General features: G+C 36.7%; 3 protein-coding genes across 3 annotated transcripts; 1 reads left to right on the top strand and 2 right to left on the bottom strand.

Annotated features, from left to right (window-relative positions):
* Positions 1–1,143: 1,143 nt before the first annotated feature.
* LOC104115780 (uncharacterized) lies at positions 1,144–3,160 on the top strand. The gene is made up of 5 exons (XM_009626485.4): positions 1,144–1,533; positions 2,122–2,439; positions 2,518–2,610; positions 2,689–2,756; positions 2,863–3,160. The coding sequence occupies exons 1-5, from the start codon at positions 1,228–1,230 to the stop codon at positions 2,978–2,980; spliced, it is 903 nt and encodes a 300-aa protein (XP_009624780.1). The 5' UTR covers positions 1,144–1,227; the 3' UTR covers positions 2,981–3,160.
* A 436-nt stretch (positions 3,161–3,596) lies between these two features.
* LOC104115773 (lysine-specific histone demethylase 1 homolog 1) lies at positions 3,597–6,345 on the bottom strand. The gene has a single exon (XM_009626475.4). The coding sequence runs from the start codon at positions 6,229–6,231 to the stop codon at positions 3,778–3,780; it is 2,454 nt and encodes an 817-aa protein (XP_009624770.1). The 5' UTR covers positions 6,232–6,345; the 3' UTR covers positions 3,597–3,777.
* Positions 6,346–12,458: 6,113 nt separating this feature from the next.
* Positions 12,459–19,646, bottom strand: LOC104115766 (polyadenylate-binding protein 2-like). Its single transcript, XM_009626464.4, has 6 exons — positions 19,490–19,646; positions 19,236–19,338; positions 17,912–17,979; positions 13,069–13,260; positions 12,821–12,951; positions 12,459–12,724 (listed from the first exon to the last, which is right to left on the bottom strand). The coding sequence occupies exons 1-6, from the start codon at positions 19,535–19,537 to the stop codon at positions 12,676–12,678; spliced, it is 591 nt and encodes a 196-aa protein (XP_009624759.1). The 5' UTR covers positions 19,538–19,646; the 3' UTR covers positions 12,459–12,675.
* Between the last annotated feature and the right edge of the window lie 6,420 nt (positions 19,647–26,066).

Genomic DNA, 26,066 nt, shown 5'->3' with positions numbered 1-26,066 from the left:
TGACCACAAATTTTGCACACAAGTTATATTCAACATTACGGACCTACTTCAACTTCCAAAATCGGGATTCAACCCCGATATCAAAAAGTCAACCCCCCGGTCAAACTTTTCAAAAATTCGACTTTCGCCATTTCCAGCCTAAATTAGCTACAGACCTCAAATTCACAGTCCGGACACACTCCTAAGTCCAAAATCACCCAACAGAGCTAACGTGACCGACGAAACTCCATTCCGGAGTCGTCTTCACACTCTTCTGACTACGGTCAAAAATCCTGAGACTTAAGCTTCCGTTTTAGGGACTAAGTGTCCCAAAATACTCTGAAACCAAAAACAAGACCTCCCGGCAAGGCACTTAAGCAGAAACAAATACGGAAAAAATAATAAATAGGGGATCGGGGCTAATACACTCAAAACGATCGAGCGAGTCGTTATACATATGATACTTGAGTTTCTTTTTTAGTACTAAAAATATAGACGTGTTTAGTGGTTGTAGTACACGTGAACTTAAGTAGCCAATATACAACTTATGCATTCTACTTCCTCCGTTCACTTTTACTTAGCATGTATACTGAAAATAAATTTTTATTTTTACTTTTCACTTTACGCATATCAAGAGAAGACAAAAAAAAATTCCTGTTTTACCTACGATATTTATTACTCATTTCAAATCATTTTCTCAAATCCAATAAAATACGCATCAATTAATATGGGTATCATGGTAAATTATACACTTCATTTACTATTTCTTAAGGGGCATGAAAAGTCAAAACATGCCAAGTAAAACAAATAGAGTATTAAAATATACTGTATTAATTTTAATACGGATAAAAGGACAAAATGTCCCCGAGTTTTGTGCTAATTTCATCGGAACTTTCCTCAAGCCTCAAGGGACAAGAGACACACTTCACAGTTGACATGAGTCGGCAACTTGAAAAGAGAGTACGTAGTAATATGTTAGACTTGGTCAAATAATACTAAACGTGTAAAAAAGTTAATATGGTGAATACGGTCAAATCATATATACTGAACTGAACTGGTAAAAACTTTCACACGTATGAAATAATTTCCAAATGATAAAACCGAAATTCATGGTAGACCTCGAATTCTATCCATTTTGGTAGACCCAAAAGTCACAAGTGATGATTATGAACTTGAAGAATAGAATTTCAAACTTTATAAGAAATTCCTGTCAGATATTCATATTATTTGTGCCATTGAATATACAATATGGGCAAATGCCTTAGCTTCACAGCATCAAGAGATCGTTTTTACCGATATTTTTTCTCCTTTTCTGGGCTTCGTTCTGTAACAACAGATCTTGAAGATGGCACCACTATGCATTGTTGGATACCTAAAGTTCATGAACCAACAAAACCTAACCTCTTTCTTGTGCATGGATTTGGTGCCAATGCAATGTGGCAATATAGTGATCTCCTAAGACATTTTACTCCCCATTTTAATGTCTACCTTCCTGATCTCGTCTTTTTTGGTGCCTCGGCCACGACGCGGCCGGAGAGGACAGAGAGTTTTCAGGTAAAGTGTGGGCTGGGCCAAATTAATAAACAGAGTCATGACCAAAATGCAAAACCAGAAGGGTATTCAAAATGTAATATATATATATATATATATATATATATATATATATATATATATATATATATATATATAATTTGAAAGGTGTTAGTTGGCCATCTTTTGCCTCCACCCTAGTTATGAGCGAAAGGTGTTAATTGACCACAACCACCTTTTGCCGGGTGTAACTCCACCCTAATTATGATATAACCTACAAAAGTTTGTTTGTGTTCAACGAGATGGTCAAGATGGGTCAAAAACGTGTCATAAACAAACTCGCCCAAACGTGGCTCCTTTTTATTTTGCCTTTTTAATGTATTTGATTAATTTATTACCAATATATAGTTCTTCAAGATTTACATAATTTTCAGTCTCAAAATTTGATTTTGTATGTCTGGCTTTGGATTGCATTATGATTCGTTTGGATCATTTCAGGTTCAATCCGTTGGATCAAGTCAACGAACAAGTCATGACCGAACCCGTTTAAATTAGGACAGGTTAAGCGAATTAGAAAAAAAAATTGATAGATTTTTTCACTTGTATTTGCAGGCGAGATGTGTGAAGAAGTTGATGGAGGTGCATGGTGTGCATAAAACAAGCCTAGTGGGGATAAGTTATGGCGGTTTTGTTGGTTATAATGTTGCAGCTCAATATCCAGAGGCAGTGGAGAGATTGGTGTTGTGTTGTGCAGGCGTTTGCTTAGAGGAAAAGGATATGAAAGATGGCTTGTTTCAGGTCTCTGATTTGGAAGAAGCTGCCAGCATTTTATTGCCACAGACACCTGAGAAGCTAAGGGAATTGATGCGTTTCTCCTTCTTCAAACCTGTTAAAGTCATGCCCTCCTACTTCCTTTCTGATTTTATTGATGTAAGTCTATCTCGTTTCTAATCATTTTATGGATATATACTATTTATTTCAATTTAAATCCCCCTTATGATGTCACAGGTGATGTGCACCGATTATGTGAACGAGAAAAGAGAACTCATCCAAAATATACTTAAAGATAGACGACTTTCCGATCTTCCTAAGATTTCCCAGGTTTGCATTTTCCGACTTTAATTAGTAGTAGTTTAATTTCATCTCATCACTCATTCATTTAGTTTCTTATCCCAACAGTCCACATTAATTATTTGGGGAGAACAGGACAGGATATTCCCTTTAGAACTGGGTTACAGACTGCAGAGGTAACAACTACTTCAAAATATTCTAACTTTTGCTTTTTCTGAGAAGAGTTTTTGCTATTCAAAACTCCGTCTTCTGATGATCAAACTGTGAACTACAAAATGATAGGCATATTGAAGGGAATGCTGACTTGGTAGTTATCAGAAATGCGGGACATGCAGTCAACTTGGAGAAACCAAAGGAGTTTGCTAAACACTTGAAGGCATTTCTTGTAGATAATCGCTAACCATCTCCATCTGATTAACAATTCTACGGCCTGTGGCGGATCCAGAATTTAGACGCTGTGGATTGAGTTGGGAGAGTGAATTATAAAATGTACATTTAACTCTACATTTGTACTTGTTTCTCGCACATATATGTATAATTCAACCCTTGAAATATTGGGTTCCGCGAACCCATTATTGAATCCGCCATTATCTGCAACCAACACATAATCATCAGAAGTTTTAAAACGAGAAATAGAAAAGAAAAAGACTGATGTAAGAGTAAAACTTGGGATTGATGTACATTGTAGAATTGAACTGTACATTTGTGCCATAAAATTCTCTTAACATTGTAATTTCACCTGGTGTCAGCCAGAACTTCAATCATTTTTTTTTTCATTCTCATTTTAAGTAAACTTAGACCACATTCTATTTGATTGTCTTTCTCTAGATGCAGGCTTGAAGCTTGCAAATTACTAAAACAAGAGACGGCCGATCCGTTCTATGAAGTGCTTCAGAACATAGAAACCTAGAAAAGAAAGAGACAATGAACAAATTAAACAGTGATGTCACCTGATAACCTCATTTTGAACCTCTAAAAATCCTGTAACAGCACCCACCAATGTATTGACCCAGATAAAACTACCAAAACTTGATTAGTACAACACTCTATCAGTAACATGGAAGCGCTTCATTTTGATAGGGATTCTGTTCCTGAATTTACAACAGCTATATTTAATATAACTCGGTCTGAATTGAGGTAAACTACTACTCATATATATTATCTTATCTGCATCAACCAGAACTAGTAGCTCCAAATTCAAACTGATCTAGCTGATTCGATGGAGGTGATTAGAGATCCAGCAGCAGCGGATAAATTCTTCCAACCAACCAATTTCACCCCAAAGTCACGTGTTAACATTTGTATCCTGCTCAGATCCCCTTCTAATTTGCTTAGCTCCAGTACTAGCCTTCGAGAGATCAGGCAATATAAATATAAAAGTTTCTCCCCTTGCAATGCAACTCGTATTAAGCAATTAGACTCCAGGTCAGCTGATATGGGATCATACAACACAGAGAAACTACCAAATTTAAGGTCTGGAGTCTCGAAGAACTTATCTACAACAATAATGTTTTCTTGACTGAAATTATTTGATTTCTCAGCTGGAGCTATTGACCTTCTATCCGCAACTCTCAGTATGTGAGCCGCCTCTCTCATCCCACTGAGAAAAGCCCCGTGCATTGTTGCAGGGTACTGTTTATTAGTTGCTTCACCTGCAAAGAAAAGTCGGCCACCAACACTCTCAGAGAGGATATCATAATCATCCCCTGAGGCTCCAATTGCAACATAGGAATAAGAACCATAACAGAACTGATCCTGTCCCCAACGCGTACAAACTGCTTGAAGTGGATCGGGAACAGCAATTCCTTTCGGACTGAATATGCCCTTCAGAATTTCAAGAACCCTCCCAACAGATTCAAGAGGAGACATCTTTTCAAATTTTACTGCTGCTTCTCCAGCTACAAGAGCAATAAGAAGGGGTCCACCTGAAACCGAAGAATAACTATAGAACAGAAAAAACTCACCCCTCATATTCGGGTCCTCATTCAAGTGTCCAAAAGTATCAATCTCTCCACCCCAAAAGTCGTAGGGAAACAGAATTGCAACCTTATTCAACAATCCAAATCCTAATCTCTCAATCGCATCTTTCTTGCGCTGAGGAAGGTCGGGTACAAACTCAATGGTACCCCTCTTCAGCACTCCCAATGGAACCGTGCAGAGAACCATATCCCCACGATATTCCTGCCCACCAGCATACACTAAAACTCCGTCAGTACCATATCTTACACTTTCCACCGTCCTATCGTAAAAAATAGGAATGTCCTCTGCCAAAGCCCGAATTAACCTCTCATTTCCCCCCGGGATGAAACAATGATCACCCCCCATTTCATAAGGATCATCCTGGTCCCAAAACGCCATCGACAGATTGGACATCAATGAAGCATTAGCATACTCCAAATTGGCCAAATGCCAATCCAGAAGCATTTGCTCTTGGGGATCCTCAGCCACTCTGTACACATGCCTAAACGTCTCTAACGCAGTACCTAACGAAACATCCACGCTCTTAACCTCATCCAACATTGCCTGCCTAAGTTTACACACCCTATCTAACAACTTATTAAATGAAGCTTCAACTTTAGAATCAATATCCGAATTCACAGTTCTACCATTAGGCAAATACAAAGGGCAAATATCTCTCACCTTATGAAGCAGAATGCCTAGCTGCCTCGCCAGAACACCTAACGGATTACCATTTATTCCAGTTAACACACTCCCACCTAAATCAGCAGCAGCAACAACCCCATTTTGTCCCCCGCTCATCTTCTTACTCCTCACTCTGCCACCAGGTCTACCCCTTCCTTCAAGAACCACAACTTTAAACCCTAACGAAATCAACTGTCTCGCAGCAACTAAACCCGATAACCCTGCCCCAATAACAATCACATTCCCTTTCGGAACCCCTTCAGGTGTCTTAAATTTCAGTTCTTTTATAGCTGGAGCTACACCATAATTGATATACCCATGTTGTAGTAAAAAAGTGTAAGCAGAATGCACGAGATTTTTGTGTTCAGCTCGTATGGACTCCAAAGCATGATCTTTTGTGAGCCAAACAGTAACATTGGACCGCCAACGAGCGAGAATGTGGTTACGTACGACAATGTAATTAGATTGTTCAACACCCCCAATTTCGGAAACTACATTAGCTTCAATTTCTTCCTCTGTAAGGGAATCGACAGGGAACCCGACGGAGATAGCAATTAGGGCTTCAAGGTCGACTTCTTTAGCGAGATCGGAAATCCTTCGCCGGCGATTGTGATTCTTATTAAGGTCGTCACCGGTGGCTAATTCCGTCTCGGAGTAAGAATATGCGGTGGAGGGTTTAGGGTTGGGGCGGAGAACACGGAGGCCGGAGACGGCGGCGGCGGAAACTGAGGTGGGAATCATGTCCGTGAAGAAACGTTTTCTACGGCGTCGTTTTCTGACTTGGGGTGGGGTGTTTCCGGTGGGCGGTGGTGGTAATTCGGAGGGGGGTATTTCCGGTTCGGAAGGTTCTGGAAGGTCGTCGGGTTGAGAGTCTGAAACGGCAGGTTCGGGTGTCGTTTGAGGAGGGGAAGAATTGTCATTGTCGTTTTGGGGGTTGTCTTGTCGGAAAATTTCGCCGGAGTTGATGTTGGGGGATGTTTCCGGCGGATGTCCGGCGGAAGTTTCCATTGGGGAATAGAGAAAGCTGAGCTAAGCGTCAATGCAATGTGTTGTTGGGAACCAAAATTGCACGCCAATGCGAGTATGCGACCAGTGCTAAAGGGTTACGAAAGGCTGGAACGTAAGTTTGGGGTGTTTATGGGTAAATCGAAAACAAATTAACCGAAAAATGGATCATACTGACTTAAAAGTTAAAACGGGACTTTAGCATCTATACCCGGTTTTGATCACAATTGAACCTATACTCACTTTGTAAAAAAGTTTGCAAGTATACCCACTTTACGATCAACTTCACACTTATCGGTAGAGCCGTCAATATGAGCTTGGCCCGTTGGGCCAGCCCAGCCCAGCCCGTGATTTAGCAGGACTGAGCTAGAACTTTTGGAACCCATTTAAAAACGAGGCTTTTAAGCCTGGCCCGAGTAAGCTCGTGGCCCGTGAGGCTTGACTAAGGTTGGGCTGGGCCGGCCCATGGGCCTAATAAAAATACGTATTTAAAATATATAAAATATAAAAAGTATATGATACAAAAAATAAGAAGAAGAGTAACCCAAGCTTAAACTTTATTAAGCTCATCATATTAAAAGATCAAAGTCCTAAAACGTTAATTAGTTTTAAAATTTTAATTATTCTTAATATTTAACTAATTAATATTGCATACGTATTGTAGATGTAGATGAAAGTGAAGATATTAAGACAACATTCTCACAAGCGGATTCAAATATGTTTGATGAAGATGATATGTGAGATATCCCATAAGCGTCATGGACGTTCTTTTAAATAATTTATTTTGAGTTTTGATTTTTAGTGAATGAAATAAAGTCTTGTCTTTTACTTTTTTCGTATTTATTGTGATATATTGGAACAATATTAAAAGTTATTAAGTTTTGTGAAAATTTTTCAATAAGATTTTTTTAACTTTTAAATATTTATTGTTTTTAGGTTAGAACTTAAATAAAAAATAAAAAATTATATTTTTAAAAAATGATGGGTCGGCCCGTGGGGCCCGCAAACTACATAGGGCTGGGATAGGTTGACCATTATAAGGCCCATCAAAATGGTGGGCTAGTCCAGTCCAGCCCGTCAATTGCTAAAGCCCACGTGGGCTGGGATGGGCTAGCCCGACCCCGTCCATATTGATAGTTCTACTTATCGGGCCTGAAGTTTAAAAAAATTAGTGTGAAGTGAAAAAATTGCACTTCAAATGCACTTAAGGTCAAATAGGTCTGAAGTGCAACCAATAATTTCATGCACTTAAGGCTAATAAGTATGAAGTAAAAAATTGCACTTCAGATACACTTAAGGCCAATAAGTCTGAAGTGAAATTTTGCACTTTTAGATGCACTTAAGGCCAAAAAGTCTGAAGTGCAACAAACGTTTTCATTCACTTAAGGCCAATAAGCATGATGTGAAAATTTGTACTTCAGATGCACTTAAGGCCAAATAGGTCTGAGATGTAACTAATGGTTTCATGCACATAAGGCCAAAAAGTCTGAAGTGCAACAAACGTTTTCATTCACTTAAGGCCAATAAGTCTAAACTGAAAATTTGCACTTCAGATGCACTTAAGGTCAAATAGGTCTGAAGTGTAACCAATGGTTTTATGCACTTAAGGCCAATAAGTCTAAAATGAAAAATTGCACTTCAGATGCACTTAAGGCCAAAAGGTCTGAAGTGCAACAATCGTTTTGCTATACTTAAGGTCAATAAGTTTGAAGTGAAATTACACTTCAGATGCACTTAAGGACAAACAGTCTGAAGTGCAACTAACGTTTTTATGCACTTAAGGCCAAATAAGCCAGAAGTGCAAATTGCCTAGAAACAGAAAATTATTCTTCGAATTATAACAATCAAATATACGATTTAATACCTAAATCTACTCCAAATAAGCTCAAATTTGAAACATAACCTCCAAATATCATCAGGAACAAACTCCAATCATCAATTTATCAAAACACCAATAAATCTAATAAACTCATTTTGCAATTAAGAAAATAAAAAAGAAATCATAAGCAATAGTAAAAAATAAAGCGTCATAACAGCTCGCCATTGTAAAATATCATAAACAACATTAAAATATGTTCACAACCACCATATAAAATCATTGTCACCCGAAGAAGAAGAATGAGGAGGAGAAAGAGGCCTGAAGTTGTTTAAAAAGTTGGTACAAGTTAAAACTTTTTTAAAAAGTGAGTATAGGTTAAATGGGGGTGACCGAATAAGGCGCCTCGTGCAATGGCCCTTAACCTACTAAAAATGGCTCAAAAATTACCCCATCTTCCCCTCCTTCTAAGAGAACTATGATATAATATGTGTGGAGATTTTCATTAAATTGGAGGCACTGATTTATTAGTACATATAGAGAGATATTAAATCCGAATAATTTATGCAAAATACTCATTAAGCTTAAAATAATTACCATTTTCTACCTATTTAAAAACTATTTACAATATATATTTACTCAATTAAAACTAACTACCCGTACCTACCCACCCATCCTACCTTTTTTTTTACCCATTTGGCTTAGTTTTAGCTTGATTTGGCTTGGCTTGACTTGATTTGGTTTGACTTGAATTAGTTTGGCTTGGCTTGAATTGGCTTGGTTGATAGTAGCTTAGTTTGACTTTATTTGGCTGGGTATTAAAAAAATGGATAGGGAAAAATAAAGTGGGTAAGGGCGGGTAAATACTTTCCGCCCCATAGTTATTTGCTAAAGAACCTCGGCCCAATATAAGTAACCTGGGCCATTTAAACTAACCCGAAATCCAAACCCTCTCGAGAAATAATTCATCTTCCCCGAATACAAATCATCTTCTCTCTTGAAAAAAACAACACTCATAAGGTGATGGAGACTTTTCATGACTGTCACTAGATTCAAGGGTCTCGTTCTCTGCTAACTGGGTTCAATGTGGCCACCAACTTCCACCTTTTTCCTTTATCATCCTCAATCTTGAATCACCGAATTTGTTTTGTAGACCACCATTTTTTTGCATTCATTTCTTCACCCCAAATAGTGTGGGGGAGTTCGACCAACTTGGATGAAGAACACACACATTAATCTACTAAGATTGAAATAATTAGGTGTCATGCAGAAGCTAACAAAACAAACCTTGAACGATGACAAATCAGATAACAAAAAAGAAATATTTCAAAAGAGACACAAACATTTAACATGGCTCGGTCAATTGACCTACATCCACAAGCGGAGATGAGTAATCCACTATATAAAAGAGAGTATAAAATATCGAGAGAACAACCCCACAAAGAGGCACACACAAGTAACATCATAACACTTGTCTCAGAAATTCTTCCCCAAAACAAGATTCTCAAACCCCTTATGGATACATTGTGGATGCTAGTGAATGAGAAGGAAGGATCCTTTATTTGTAGAAGTACAAAACCTGTTCCTCAAAGAAAAAAGACTAGCTAGATATGGAAGAATGATATTTTCCTTTTCGTAAAGCAAAAATCCATTATGCTAAATATGTTGCCCTTCGTTCAAGGAATAGGAAAACCCAATATGGTAAGAAAATCAAGACAAACACATAATAATTCTCCCTATTGGCCTGAATTTTATGGCAAAATAAACTTGATCCACCTTCTTCCATAGCCTTCAACAGATTGCATCTTCAAATCTCCACTATAAAGCTTGTCTCAGCGTGAGTAGCACTCGGGTCAAAGTTATCATACAAAAATTATAATTATCGTCAAATAGGTTGTTGCTAGAACTAAACCCACCAAGATGAACCTGTCTTGAACCTCGCTCTGATATCACTTGTTAGGATCGAAATAATTAGGTGTCATGCGGAAACTAACAGAGCAAATCTTGAACGATGATAAAATCAAATAATAAAAGAGAAATATATCAAAAGAGATACAAACATTTTATGTGGTTCGGTCAATTAACCTACATCCACAAGCGGAGATGAGAAATCCACTATATAAAAGAAAGTACAAAATATCGAGAGAACAACCTCACAAAGAGACACACATAAGTGACATCATAACACTTGTCTCATAAATTCACCCCAAACAAGACTCTCAAACCCCTTATGGTAAATATGTTGCCTTCATTCAAGGAATAGAAAAACCAAATATAGTAAGAAAATTAGGACAAACACCTAACACAATCCGTGGCAATGGGAATACCGAATATGCTAGCTCCAATAGTGTCCCAGACAATGAGCACAGGTAATCTACACTATTTTTTTAGCTCTATTTGTATGATATTCATTTTAGCTAATTTTGTTCATTTTAATGTGGTGAATCCTGGTGGAGCTCGTGCAGTCACGTTCGTTGATTTCCTCCTTATTAATACTTCAATGAACAACTTGCACAACTACATAATGTAGCAGGCTGCAAAAAAATAAAATAAAATTGCAGTAGAATACCTTTCAGTGAAAAATGAAACCAAAAATTTGCACCCAGTCTAGTGGTGAAGAAGTCCCAGTGAATCCACTTGAAAGTTCCCTAAGGGTTCGGTCCGAAGATAACACAGGAGAGGTGGAGGCTCAGGATATCTTTTTTGTGATAATAAAAAATGGGCTCCTTACTCAAACAGCCGACAAGATTTATCGCTTGTTTTTTCTAACTGGTTATATATTTTACTGTTTACTTTTTTCTAATTAGTATAAATACATAGATTATATACGAATGCACATACTATACATGAATTACATATATATTGTACATCCCAAATATCCTCTACACTTCTGATGTTTCTTATATTATTTAGGGAACATCGATGAAGGTTCCTAAAGTAGGTGAAAATGGTTGATCTAAAAATTCCATCTGGTACTCTGCTATAGACAACACAAGACACGGCGGAAAAAAAAGGTGTGACTTTTCTAAGCAAATCAACCTAACATGAGAGGTGATCAATTGGTTAAAATGCAAGTGGAGATTCTGAAATGTTGAGTAGTAAAAAGAGAGAACTGATTGACGAACGGGCCAATTTAAACAAGGCTAAAGCCCCCAGCAGTAGGAGACACCAGGGTGTTACCAGAGTCGGAGTTAGGATTTAAAGTTATTGGGTTCGAAATTCTAGTTCTTTTAAAGTACTGAGTTCTAAATTAAGAATTTATTCATATTCAATCGATTTCTTAAAACAAATACAGAGTTTGGATCAAAGTTATTAGGTTCGGCCGAACCCGTAACATGTATACGGGCTGCGCCCCTGGGTGTTTACGTTCCCTCCCGATCACCAGGGTTTGTACGTCTTTGTTTAATTTGTGTTACGTTCTACACCTACTCTGAGCAAAATGCTGAAAAGAAAGGATGGTGATCCAATATTTATACTAGATTTTGAGCATCTATTTTTCTGTTCTCATCTTCTAATTCACAGATATTTCCTGCAATTGAAATGTAAATGGATATTCATTTTTGATAACTTCCCCTTTTCATGCTCTTGATTTTTCCTCCCTCTTTTATCCCTGATATATAAGTTATTAGCAAAATAAAATTGTCATTACTTCTATTGTGTTTTCTTTGCGTCTGATTTGAAACCAAAAAGCACCTCGATCATTAACGCTGGATAAACTAGCTGATCATGTTGAGAAAACCAACGGGAAGCAATATCATCAAGAAAGATCTGATCTTGACGTTGTTAATCCTTCCAAAAAGGAAAAATGGGGTGAGAGAGTACCAAAAGTCCCTAGTTACAAATAAAAGGTGACGAGAGTTCGACACGCCCTTCGTATATCTCCTCATAATTAAAAGGGTGAGCTTTTATATCAACTGATTCCGATTAAGGTATGCATTAAAGGCACAATGAGGATGTCCTGATGAGTTTATATGCATTAAATAACCTTAAATATGAGATTTTTAAGAAAATGATGCAATTAAAAGTATGAACTTGTAAATTATTTAAGTTTACTAAACTTAGGTGAAGCTTAGCCTAATATAATCAGGAACACGCGAAGTAAAAAATCCAACTGGTTGATAATTTCTTGTTATTTTCAGTTTAAACAAATTGTGATGTCGCTTACTCAATGACAAATTTTATTATTTGCCATCATAATATCAAACGCATTCAACCTCCATTACACCAAGTGTATTATCCTTCATCAAATAGGCCTCCGTACGCCAGATTGGTTTTAACCCAAAACCCTATAGACCAGAAAATGAGCTCCAAAAAACCACATAATAATGGTCCAAAACTTCCAGAGAAAAGATATGTACAAGGAACAGTTCATTTCCCCCCCCCCCCCCCCCCCCCCGGTAGAATGCAATCAACATTGGAGACTTGAAACATTCATATTTTTCTTGAATTCTAAGGACGCAACACCAACAGGATTCATGACCACAATATTTGCCACAAAGCCCACTTGAAAATCGATTTCAGGATAAATAAGATTCCGAAAGGCAATTTGTCATACAGGGGATAACAAGCTACTGCTTTTAATGAAATATCCCACCATCCAGAGGTATGTATGTCTCAGAGGAAATGTTGTCTCAGAAGTAGGGGCTGTAACGCATTGGCGCCCTAGCCCTTGGAACCTTTCTGCAACATAAATAATAAAGTCACAAATTTAATTAATATAGGGAGTGAGCAAAGCAAACACAAGTTATTGTAAAAGCATAAGACGATTACTGTTACCCGTATCCATAAGGAGGGAAAAAATACGGAGCAGCCATAAATGGTGTCCGGCCTCGAAATCCCATGTAGGGATTGGGCCGTCTAGCACGATACGGCTTCATACCAGGTACGTTAGTCCTCTTTGCTGATACCTACACAACATTTGCAATCGCAATTGAGGAAGGGTAGGAAGCCAGAAATGAAATGAACTCATATTTAATTGTGTCAACCGGATAAACAAAGTGGGTTTAGGGGACTAACTGGCTGACCTTAAGTTGGCGGCCATGAAGTTCAGATTCATTCAGAAGAAGAGCTTCTTGGACCGCTTCCGTTTCAAGAAACTCAACGTAAGCATACCCTTTAGGTTGCCCAAACTTGTTAGTTCGGATTGTAACTCTATTTACAGTCCCACATGCCTGAAAATGCTGCTGCACTTCCTCTGGAGTGCATGAATAATCCACCTATAAAAACAAGTTTAGCCTCTCAAACTCATTGCCGCAGATTAACACACAAGAGATACTCTCAGACTGGACCAAAGGTCAAAACGGCTGTAGAAAAGTCCAAATGAAAGTAACCACCTGGTTGACACGCTTAGTAAATTAAACCAACAAAAAGTTGCAACCTCACCATCACTCACGCAAAGAAAAGAAAACAAATAGAATAGTGAGTAAATCATCATATTATTTGACCTCACCAAAATGAATCTTTAACTGCAAATTGCAATAACTACAGAAAGAGCAACTATGGTTGGAGATTCCTTCCCCAACCGTCATTATTACTACCAAGAGCAGGTTCATCAAAATTACATGTGCATTCCAGACTAGACATTAACTTAAACGGCTGAATATCAGTCAAATAATCCCAAAGGTTTCTCAACCATTTCTATATTCTAATTGGATCTCACAAATAGGATTACTCATTCACAGAAAGCCAACTAGATTTATCCCCAAAAAAGTTGATTGACAGTACTTTATTGATTATTAATGATTACAGTCCTTCAAAATCAAATTATAATGCATGGAGTATAAATAGGAGCGTAATCTGATGTCTCAATTGGTTAAAAGTGAGATACAATCTGTGTTCAACACTACAGTTGTTCTTTACCACTATATAGGTTTCTTTTACATTCCCATTAAACCGCCATTGGAAATGAAAAGTAATGGGGAAAAAACCCACAAGTAGCTTCAAAATTACTAAATCAAGAACTGAACAGGAAAAACAATATTGCAACACAAACAATATGAAAGAAATTACCCCCAAAAGAAAAAATCCACCACAAGTAACTCATATCAGAGTTGACGAATGAGGAGCTGCCACAAAGCAAATTGAACACCCCCCCCCCGAGCACTGGGTGGAGAGAAAATAGAAAAGAAGTCAGGGAGGAGAAAAGAGGTGAAATTGGCTGCATTTATTTTACAGAGAAATCCCCGAGGGCCAGAGGTGCAAGGTTCGAAACTCGATGGATAATGCACTCGCACCTCTACCCTTCTCCACTTAAATACCATGCTTTTGTCCGCGCAGGATTTGAATTCGTGACTTGCGCCTAAAACCACACATCACGTGTTGCGCTCTACCAACCTTCCACGCGGTCACTACCATGTGACCTACCACCCTAGCCCCATTACTAGACTATGTAACTTTGTGGCAACTAGAAGTCTCTTGGGTGACTTGCAGTGTAGGATCAGAACAATTAGGGCCCAAAGTGTTTTTCTATTTGGACTTATGGCACAATCTCAAATTAGTTGTTGGCAGCCCATCTATAATTGGTATTTAATAACCCCCTTCCCATGTGCATGTCCTGCCTCACGTGTCCTAATCTTAAAAATATCCCCTCTTTCGAGGTACCCACATGTCCCGATACTTGGCACACCGACTCAGTCCCATCATCCCCCCTCTTCATAGGAATAGGTACACCTATTATCCCGAGGTGTTTCCAGAGCTTCTTCTCCGCTTAGATTTTTGGCCTTCACCGTCACCGGAATTTCACACAAATATCGGTATGCTATATATGAAGCCATCACTGTCCACCTCTATTTCTTTCGGGACATTTGATCCATCTCCCCTCACTTTGATTCAAGCCCAATGCATGTGATTTTTGAGGGTGGCCTTTTCCTCTGTCTCGATCCAGCAACCACATGAATCACCAATTTCATTGAATCTTTTTTGAGACAACAGAGTCAGCGGTAGCCCTAACAATCAAATCCATACCCAGCTTCTTATCACATCTTGTGACCAGCAACAGGTGGTAATAGTCAACCCGTCTAAGGACAATTTAAACTTCTTCCATCACCACACCTGTAAGAACATGTTCAATAGTCTTTCTTGTTGGAATCATTCATCTCATATACGTTGACACCGCTTGCAGATTTCCAAGTGTTGCTGACCCATCTTCTAGTGTCGTTGAGTGTTAGGATTTCCTGCGATGGAGCCTGGAATTTACCAACAATGCAACGACTTAACAAGTCTATATCGGAGACTTCTGAACCACCTGGGATGATGATTCTAGAATTTTTACTTTTGATGGGTGAGGCTTTTGTCCCCTCAGCCGTCCATCTATTGCTTCTGATGGCTTCAGTGTAAGAAGATGCAAGTTCTGGGATTCTGACAAGAGATCTATCATTCTCCATCTCTCGGACATTTATGAACCTTGCAATTTTCTGAGCTATGCTTCCCAAGATTCCTTTTAATGTAACCTCAGGAGTCTCCCCTTGTATGGCAATAAAGCTAATGTACCTTCCATTTTCATTGTATTGTATTTAAGACTGCAGAAAAACTCGGCAAAGTGGTCTTTCGTTTTTCATTTTTCGACTGTCCTTTGTTGCTCCTTTTATGTGATATTAAAGACTTTTTTTTTATAAGGTAAAGTATTATTAGTAAGAAGTGTACCAAGAGGGTAAACAAGAGTACAAAGCAGAGAAGACAGCACCTACAAAGAGCATCCTTTTACATCTTTCCCAGCAGATCCAAAAATTCCAAATACTGATTCATACTTTCTAATAAACACTTTGATAGGTACTTTGGTTCTCCACAGCATTTTCCATGGCCAATTTTAGTACATAATGATCAGATTGTTTTTTGGAGAAGAGAATACTTCATGACATATTAAAGACATAAACTACCACTTCATAACTTTAAGGCCTAAAGTTACTTTCCTCGTCAGGTTTCTGCTGTGTTCGACTCATTCGAACCATATGTCAGACCTCAAACTAATTTCGTGATGTCATAAGATTTAAAACCAGCGTGGTAACAAATCCTGTCATCCCCCATGTTAGCACAAAACTGAGTTTCTAATCAATCCCTGAAAAATGATTGAGGAGAAACTATACCCTCTGCTGCTGAAGTCGCCGGAATTCCCCTCTGCAGTCTGTAGGATCTGAAAGTGTTATGCCTCGGTCAACATGCCGGGGTGCATTTTAAACAGAAACTGAAGCACAGTCGTGCGGCAATAGTATATAGGTGAAATTGGTTGCATGGTACATACTTAGTGTGAAAGAGAGACGAGAGGAGAAAAAACTACTCCTGTCACAAAATGATGATATTGTTGCATAAACCCTCAGTCACTATGTGATTCCTCCCAACCATGTAATAGTCTCCTCTTCTTGTTTTTGGGAAGTTAATTCTACTGCAGAACTTGTTGAACTTCCCAGAATAGTTAAATCATACTCGTATTATGATTTTAATGGAACCTAGACTCTAGTAAGTCAAGCTCACAAGAAATATCAAATGCCTCTCAAGCTAGTTCTAGCGCGCGTCAAAACCACTATCACCTCCAGTTCTTCCATAAGTAGTTCAATGACAGCTAATTACGTTTATTTTTCCAATTTCTATCTTTTTCTTGCCATCCTTTCCTTTAGTAAAAACAAAGTTCATTCAAACAAAATTGATGACTGCAACACCTACAAACTAAACCAAACTAAATCTATAGCAACACTAGTTTCCCACATATCCACCAACTTCTTCACTTTCAACCTTTACATATCAGTTCATACAATTCCTGATCTTCAAATTGGTTTTATTTTTGTTTAGATATTGATTGATAAAAGGTAATTTATCAAGGTAAGACTTATATACCTAATAGAAACAATTGTTCATGAATTAGAAACATGAAAAAAGAAGTTTGAGTAGAAGCATGCTTAACATCTTCCTTTCCTTACTGTCGTCTTAATTCCTTTCAGTCTCTACAACTGTGAGTTAATTTCTCCCTAGATTTCTGCTCCTTTTTCACCCTAGAATTCTGGTCTTGCGATCATTGGTATTGATTCTGCTTTCTTATCTATACTTTATAGCATATCAATACATCCTGAGTCAATGTTTGTGATTCATGTCAATCCTAAATAGTCAAGAAGTTGTAGCTATATTCACACTTCTCTATAGCCATCAAGAGCCAGATGCTCACATGTTCCTTGCTTATGATTCTATACTTTTGATAATATTTTTTACATCCAATATCCCCTTCAAATTCCTCAAATAGCTCTATGCAAGCGAAATACATTGGCAAATATAAAAGATTGATTAAAAGGGCAGTTTTTCGACTACGACGGATATCATGAAAAGTAAGAGTATTAGTCCCACTTCTGCATAACAGATCTCCTATGATTCCATACACCACTTAATTTGGGCCAGAAAACTATATTTAAATGAAAAACATAGCAGACATCCTTTCTAAGGAAAAAGGAAAGCAAAAGAAAGTATAGATCTTAAACAGGTTCATGAAGATGTCAAAGAAAGTTAGAGACCAAGGTTTATAGTCTAGTGGTATCGGCGTAGTCTCCCACACAATATATGTGGATTCAATTCTCATTGTCCACATTCCGCTCTCCACTTTCCTAATCCCCTAGTGTAATATAAAAGAAGATTAAAAAAATTAAAGCAGGAGGATAAAATCCAAAGTATAATCGCATTTGAATTTTGTGCTTCAGGAATCAATGGAATGATGTTTTCCAATTAAACTCAAAAATATTAATTTCCAAGAAGAATTCAAGATGCGACATCAGTTGATATGAAACACACAAAAAATCAGATGTAAATAATAAACAGTTGCAATGCAGAAAAGGCTAATATAAGATGATATTTAACTAAAGAATCATATATTTTAGTAAATAGAAGTCTCACATTTCCAACAAAGATAGATCGAGCATCCACTTCTTCCCTGTTTGCCTGATTTGCAGCAGCAGCAGGGTCTGCCTTCAATTAAGGTGAAAAAATAAATAAAAATGCAACAAAAAGAAGAAACAGAGATCATGACTACTTACGCTTTCTTCACTGTTAGAGATAAGCAACTGACAAATATAAATGTAAACAGAATTCAGAAACCAACCATTGCACATCCTCGAGACCATCCAAACAAAGTGAGATGAAGCTATCTTTTGAAATTTAGGTTCAAAGTTCAATACATAAAGGAAGAGAGCGTCATTTTAAACTTGTTTAATTCAAAGTTAAAAGGGTCAAAGATAGTTTTAAAAGAGAAGCACAAGTTACATCATTGCAGTTTTAGAAAGAAACAAGATATTACTTGCACCCACACTGTCATCATAATTAAACATCTTAGAAGATCACGAGGTGCAAACAAATATTGATTAGTACTGATTATTGACAAAAACAACACCAAGGATATTATTAGTAGAAACTTCCTTATGCAACAGAACAAAAAGCAAGATAATTGAACACCACCTATATCAGCATATCTAACCTAAGGTTGTAGTTTTGTTAGTTTTAACAGACAAAAAGCTAGTTTGCCACTTATGCCCCCAATAGAACATACCGACTTCAAGTAAACAGACAAAATAGCATCAACATAGATTTTATTGCTACTCCACCCTTTGCTATAATGAACTAATATTTTAAACGGCTTTTATCTAACGAGCTGGCCTGGCTAGCTAAAGACTATCCTTTCCGGTTCATTATTTATTTGCAAAACAGAAATTTCAGGCACTATAGGCAGCTAACTCATCATATTACGTAAAAAAAAGCTTCAAATTATATTTTACCCGCCCTGTTTTAATTCCCAACAGGACTTAAGTTCATAACAACTAGTATGTAATAAGATCAATCTAGCTACCTCTTCCACAGGTACATATAAACCAAAATCATCTTATACACATAAAAAGAATTGTCTACTTGAAAAATGAAAATACTAGCATAAAGCATCTATTTTATCAATCAAGAAACAAATTTCAAAGGGAGACCTTGCTTGGACACCCTCCACCCAAGTATTTACATGTATATCACACACCCACCTTCCAATAGGATCTATGAGGTAATAAGAACATGTAATAAGATCAATTAGCTACCTCTTCCACAAATAAATAATTAAGAAAACCATTCTACAGGGCCATAATTGTCCACTAGAAAAATCACACACGAATAATCAATATATGTATCGAAAATTTCAGTATAAATCAAATTCACACACACACACACACAGAGAGAGGGGGACCTTGAACAGAACCCATTTCTTTCTCGACTTTGGCCTGCATTTCACGGAGAGCAACCGCTTCATCTTCCATCTCTTTCAGTCTCTTCTTCATGTCATCCAATTCCTGCTTACACACATTATTATTATTATTATTATTATTATTATTCATAAAAGTGCGAATATCATGAATTAGGGTTTCAGGAAACAAGAAAAACAACAGATGAACTGAAAAATTGAAGAAATCCGAAGGAACAAAAACAGGAATAGAGACGAACCACCACGGCGCCGTTTTCCGACGCAGCCATCTCAACGTCGTCCTCCATCGCCGGTCCTCTCTCCCGCTCTTCTTAGCAGCGCCAAACAGGCAGCGACCTCTTTCTCTCAATAAAATTAATTTGACAGGTGGAAATTAAGAAAAGACACCCAAATAACATGTACTAGTAATAGTACAAATTCTTTATTTTTATTTTATTTGGTTGTGTATATGAAATTTACAGAGTAGACCCACTTTAAATCAATAAAATACCCATTTTTAAAAATATTGTATCTGATGCCTTATTCATAACTTCACATACTATCTTAATAAAAAAAATTACACTTTTAACTAGGGGTGTGCATTATTCGAATTTAAACTTAAAACCAAATTAAATTGATTTCTTTTTATAAAAAAATTGGATTGATTTTTTTATTTGGTTTTGAATTTTAAAAAATAAAAATAAAAATCAAAATCACAAATAATCCAAGCAAAAGGGCCAAACTCCAAACCTATTTGAATTTGTTATTGGAAAATGAGAAGGAATACATTTGTTATGGAGAAACAATCCTCAAATATTTTGGCCTAACGACTTATCGTTCTTATAAGCTTCTAACGGCCAATACTACTTGTATTAGGTAGGTTATAAGATATAACTTATAAGTTATTACTTCATTCTTTACTTTTACTACTTAGTATTTTAATTGCAAGCTTTCATAAAAAATTTCAACTACACAATTTCTGTCACTCACCATCAACTTCTACTTCTTGAATTATAAGTTCTCCGTTTACCTTGTAATTGCCATTCTTCTATGTTTATCATTAAAATCATTAGTTGCAAAGGTTATGGTAGTAGTGCATTTAAATAAATCATTTTTGTTTCCCTTAGCTTGAGATCTGAAACGGAGAACTAGTTTTCTTTAATTAATGAGCATGTCTGGATTTGACATCATTGTCAAGGCCATGTATTTTTTATTTCTTTATTTATTTATTTTTTAACATTTTGTGATGCATATTGCATACTTTCTTATATTACTTGCTTTAGAGCCCAGAATTAATAAAATTTATATATACAAAGAAACACCATAGTATACTAAAACTTGTTATCTCATGATTGAAGTACTCCACGTACCTTTTCAACTTAGTCCTAAGATACACATCTCACACTTGTATCTATCATCAAAGAAAAGAGAACTCATGAAATCTTGATCGACCATTTGAAAATTTTTGAAAGATATACCGACTCTGACGGGACTAAAGCAAAGTGTAAGCATTGTACTAAAAGTTATGCAGCTGATACAACCCATAATGGCACATCACAATTGCTTAATCGTCCGAGAAACTATTGTCCCCGTGATATTGTTGGCACTAGTCAAAAACTAATACATTTTTAACCAAACCACGCTAGTGTGTTAGGACTTTAGTCTTAGACTGCTAGTGGTTAATGCTGAGTTACACTAATTTTTCGTTCCTCTTAGTGCCGAACTGTATCTACTGGTTATTGTTTTGCTATTCATTTATTTTCTGGTTCTGGTGATGTTGTTATTTGTTTCATGGTTTCTTTTGATAGTACTGATATATTGCCTCCTTTTATTTTCTTGAACTGAGGGTCTTTCGAAAATAATCTCTCTACCCCTTGAGGTAGGAGTAAGGTATACGTACACACTATCTTTCCATACCTCACTAGTGGGATTTAACTGGATTGTTGTTGTTGTTGCTAGATGGTCAGAAGGGTGATAAATAATTAGCACTTGAAATTTTGATTAACAACTATGATGATTATAGATGAGCAACCTTTTAATATGGTTGAAAAGAAAGGCTTTAAGCACTTTGTAAATATGGCACAACCTCTATTTCGAATTCCTTCACGTAAGATAGTAACAATGGATTGTTTTGAAATTCTTTGCGAAGATAGAAAAAATTAAAAGCATTAATTCTTCAAATAAGCACATCACCTAATTTGTATTACGATTTATATGTGATTGTCACGATCCAAAATTCTCCAAGACTGAGTAAGCCAATCGCACTAACATCATTCAATCAACAAGACAAGATATAATAAGTCTAAATTATCATAAATAGTGAAATAATTGGTCAGCATAATCCAAAATAGTAATATATAATACCAACTCCCAAAATCAAGTAGCTAGTACAGAGTAATGAGCTCTAAACCAAATATATAAAGATGTCTTAAAAGTACAATATTGTCTGAATGCAAAAGCAACAGTATCAAAGTAAAGGAAGGGGACTCAAAGGATCTGAGACGTCCATGCAGCACTACCTTGAATCCTCTCGATCAACAAACGAACTTACTCCATAGGTGCGTTGCTGCTAATATCTGGATCTACACAAAAATATGCAGAAGTATAGTATGAATATGAAATAATATGTACTTAGTAAGTATCAAGACTAATTTCAGTAAAGTAGTGACGAGGTTCAAATTATGTGATACTCACTAATCAAAGAACCTTTGCAATATACACAATAGCTTGCAACACGAATATAAGCGGATGCAATATCATCAACTCAACAAAAACAGGAGTTATCAACTCAATACAGGTAAATCAGTCCTGACAATTAAATTACCAGTCAATAGAAGAGGGATAGAGTAGCATGTTATTATTCACATAAAAGCATGTAAAAATTGCATAACAAGGCATAAAGGATTCACTTGCATGGCCAAGCTTCCACCATTTGTAACGATCTGATCGGTCGTTTTGAGTTTCAGCACTTTATTCGGGAGTTTAAGACCTTGAGTAGCTTGACTTGTGCGTATAGTTGGTTTTGATTTTCGAGAGGTTCGGAATTGATTTGGAAGAATACGTCTCAATTCAGAAGCTTTAAGTTGGAAGAGTTGACCAAGGTTTGACTTTTGAGGAAATAACCTCGGATCGGGATTTGATAGTTTCAATAAGTTTATATGGTAATTTTGGACTTGGACATATATCAGATTTATATGTTTGATCGGATATTCCTAGAAGATTTTGGTTCTAATTATCGAAAGTTGGCAATTTGAAGAATTGGAGAGTTCATAGATTTGATCGGGAGTTGACTTCGGTGTTATCTGTAACGACCCAATCAGTCATTTTGAGCATATGCATTCCGTTAAGTTGTTTGAAGTCTTGAGTAACTTCATATTATGTGTTATGACTTGTGTGAATCGTCGCTTTTGGTTTTCACTTGATTCGGGATTGATTCGGAAGAATGATTCTCAACTAGAAAGATTTAAGTTGAAAGAATTGATTAAGTTTGACTTTTGATTATTTGATCTCGGATCAGAGTTTTGATGGTTTCGTTAGCTCCGGAAGGTGATTTTGGACTTGGGCGTATGCCCGAATTTGCATTTGGATATTTTTAGAAGTTTTCGACACTATTTGGTGAAAGTTGGCGATTTGAAGGTTTGGAATGTTCATAAGTTTGACCGGGAGTTGACCTTGATGATATCAAGTTCGGATTGTAATTTCAGGAATTGGAATATCTTTGTTATGTCATTTGGGACTTATGTGCAAAATTTGAGGTCATTCCGAGTTGATTTGATATGATTCAGCACGAGTTTTGGAAGTTAGAAATTCAAAAGTTTATTAAGTTCGATTTGAGGTGCGATCCGTGGTTTTGATGTTGTTATGCATGATTTGAGGCCTCGAGTAAGTTTGTGTTATGTTATGGGACTTGTTGGTATGTTCGAACGGGGGTCCTAAGGGGCTCGAGTGTGTTTCAGATTGATTTCGGATCATTTTTAGGCCATTTTCAACTGCTAATTTTTTTGCTACATGGGTGTACATCACGATCGCACAGAATTGCTCGCGATCGCGAAGAGTAAAATGGAAAAAAGTGGACATGTGAATCGCGTTCGCGAAGAAGAAATTTTGCTGTCACTAAGCTGATTTCGGAAGTTTATATCTTGCAATCTATAAGGAATTTAGAGATAATTCAAAAATGAAAGTTGCATCTCTTTGTTTCTAGTTTTTAGAAAGTCAAATCGTTTATTATTTAGAGTTATGTACAAAAAGTTATGGCTGATACACTACAAACTATCTGAGAAGAGTTTGACAATGGTTAATGGAAATTTGTTCATCGCGATTGCGGAAAATAGCCGCGATTGCGAAGGGTAAAAACTGTGCTGGAAAAATTTGGAATTGTGATCATGTGGTTGTTGACAGTGATCGCTAAGGGTACCTATGGAGCAGTGTATAAAGTACTCTATTTCGAAGGTCTTGGTCATTTTATCATATTTTGAGCTATGAAGCTCGGATTTGAGCGATTTTCACCACGTTGGGGTAAGTGTTTTCTACTCGATTTTGATTATATTTTATGAATCTATCTTTGATTTTGGCATTTGAATTATGAATTTTAAAGAGAAAATGAGGGTTTTTGTCTAAGCTTTTCTAAAGTAAATTTTTGAGTTTTGAACATCGATTTGGAGTCGGATTCGAGTGAAATTAGTATGGTTGGGCTCGTAATTGAATGAGTTTTCAGATTTTATGAGTTTTGTCGGATTCCGAGGTGCGATCCCGGGTTTGACATATGTTGACTTTGAGTAAATGTGTAAAGATTCTACCTTTGTCATTTGGGATTGTTTCCTTAGGCATTGTTTGATGTTTTTGAGTTGCTTTTGGCTAGTTTCGAGCGGTTCGGAGGTTGATACACGCGAGATGGCATTTCTAGAGTGTTGTTTGGCTTGTTCAATATTAGACTTGGCTTGTTAGAGGTAAGTAACATATCTAAACTGTGATTTGAGGGTATTTAACCCTAGGAATTATGTTATAAGAGAGTTATTGGGGTGACAAACATGCTAGGTGACGAGCGTGTGGGCGTGCACCGGAGTAATCATGATTCACGTTGACTATTAGACTATGACTAGACTTGTTTTGCTTTTATATCTTGTTCTAATTCATACTTGTTAGACTAATTGAGCTATGATTCATGTTAGAAATCATGTTTAAGCTATATGCTTATTCGGTTGAGACCTAATGAGGCTATTTCTGTTATTTTGAGTTTTATGTCATAATTGTAATTATATACTCAGTCATGGTTCTTTATTTGTATATCATATCTCAGTCTCTATTCATCATTCATTGTTACATCACATGTTATCATTGTTTGGGTTGAGTAGTACGAGATTGTGAGCCCTTGAGACTTGAGAGATTGATGACTGAGGTGGGCCTGACAGTCGTGTTGTGAGTGTTATTGTGGATCGGGTTGCACGCCGCAGCATGCCATATTGGCTTTATTACTATTTTTATTTATTTATTATTATTATTATTATTATTATTATTATTATTATTATTATTATTATTATTATTATTATTATTATTATTATTCCTTGTAAGACTCGTGTTAGCCGGGTGGGCGTTGAAAGAGTCATGGGAAAGACTGTGGTTTAGGGTATACTTGACAGGACTGTGGCTTGACAGGACTGATGTCTTTGTAAAACCTTTCATGTTGTACCGTTGTAGCGATCCTGAGAAAAGATGAGAAAAGATGGTCTTCGATCTCTGGACTTGCAGGTATTTTGTCCATTTTATCAATAATTTGGGACCTTAACTTTGGGTCTTTAATAACCCTGAGAAATTCTAATAAATTATCATTAGTCAGGACATTAATATCTAAGTCCTTAAATTGTGAATAGTCCTTATTATTATTATTATTATTATTATTATTATTATTATTATTATTATTATTATTATTATTATTATTATTATTATTATTATTATTATTATTATTTGCTATCGGGATACACGACGCCATCATGCTTATTGGATTATATATTATTGTGGATTGGGTTGCACGCCGTAGCATGCCTTATATGCTTTTGATTAGCGCTTTGGCAGGATCCGCCCATCCGCATTCTTACATACCAGCAGTGAGCGTAGGCACATTGATATTTATACACGTGCTTTGGTGAGGGGCTTATGAGCCAGGCACCCGTACAATGCTGGGTGATTTCTTTTTTTTTGTGTGTGTGTGTGTGTGTGAGATGAAGTGGGCATTTGAAATAGACAGCTTGAGTATGTTGAGAGTAAGAGTACCTGGGAATATCATTATGAAATCATTCATTTGACATGCATGTTTGGCATGCAAGCAAAGAGATGCATTTTTTCTCATGCTAGACGGTACCGTGACATTCATGAATTGACATGTACATTTGACATGTAGGCATAGAGATGTATATCCCTCATGCTAGACGGTATATGTTAATTGATGACTTGATATGTATATTGACATGTAGGCATAGAGACGTATTTTTCTCATGCTGATTAGTAATCAGAAATTCTTATCTAGTGTTGTGAATTGAAAATACAGTTCTATTGATAAACTCATGTTTAGCTGATTTTTAGTCGTAATATTTTATTATACCTGGAAATCATGTCTATATTTTCGTAACTGTGAACGAGCTAAGCATAATATCTTTTGAGCTATCATTTTTATTGCCTTCATTATATTATTATGAGTTAATTTTGGCTATTGTGTGGGACAATGACCTTCTTTCGAGCTCGTCACTACTTTCAACCTAAGGTTATGTTTGTTACTTATCGAGTACATGGGGTCGGTTGTACTCATACTACATTTCTGCATCTTGCGTGCAGATTTTGAGCTGA

The sequence above is a fragment of the Nicotiana tomentosiformis genome, chromosome 7 (genome assembly GCF_000390325.3).
Source record: "Nicotiana tomentosiformis chromosome 7, ASM39032v3, whole genome shotgun sequence".
In the NCBI taxonomy this organism is placed as follows: Eukaryota; Viridiplantae; Streptophyta; class Magnoliopsida; order Solanales; family Solanaceae; genus Nicotiana; species Nicotiana tomentosiformis.
This window is presented reverse-complemented; position numbering and strand designations above follow the sequence as displayed.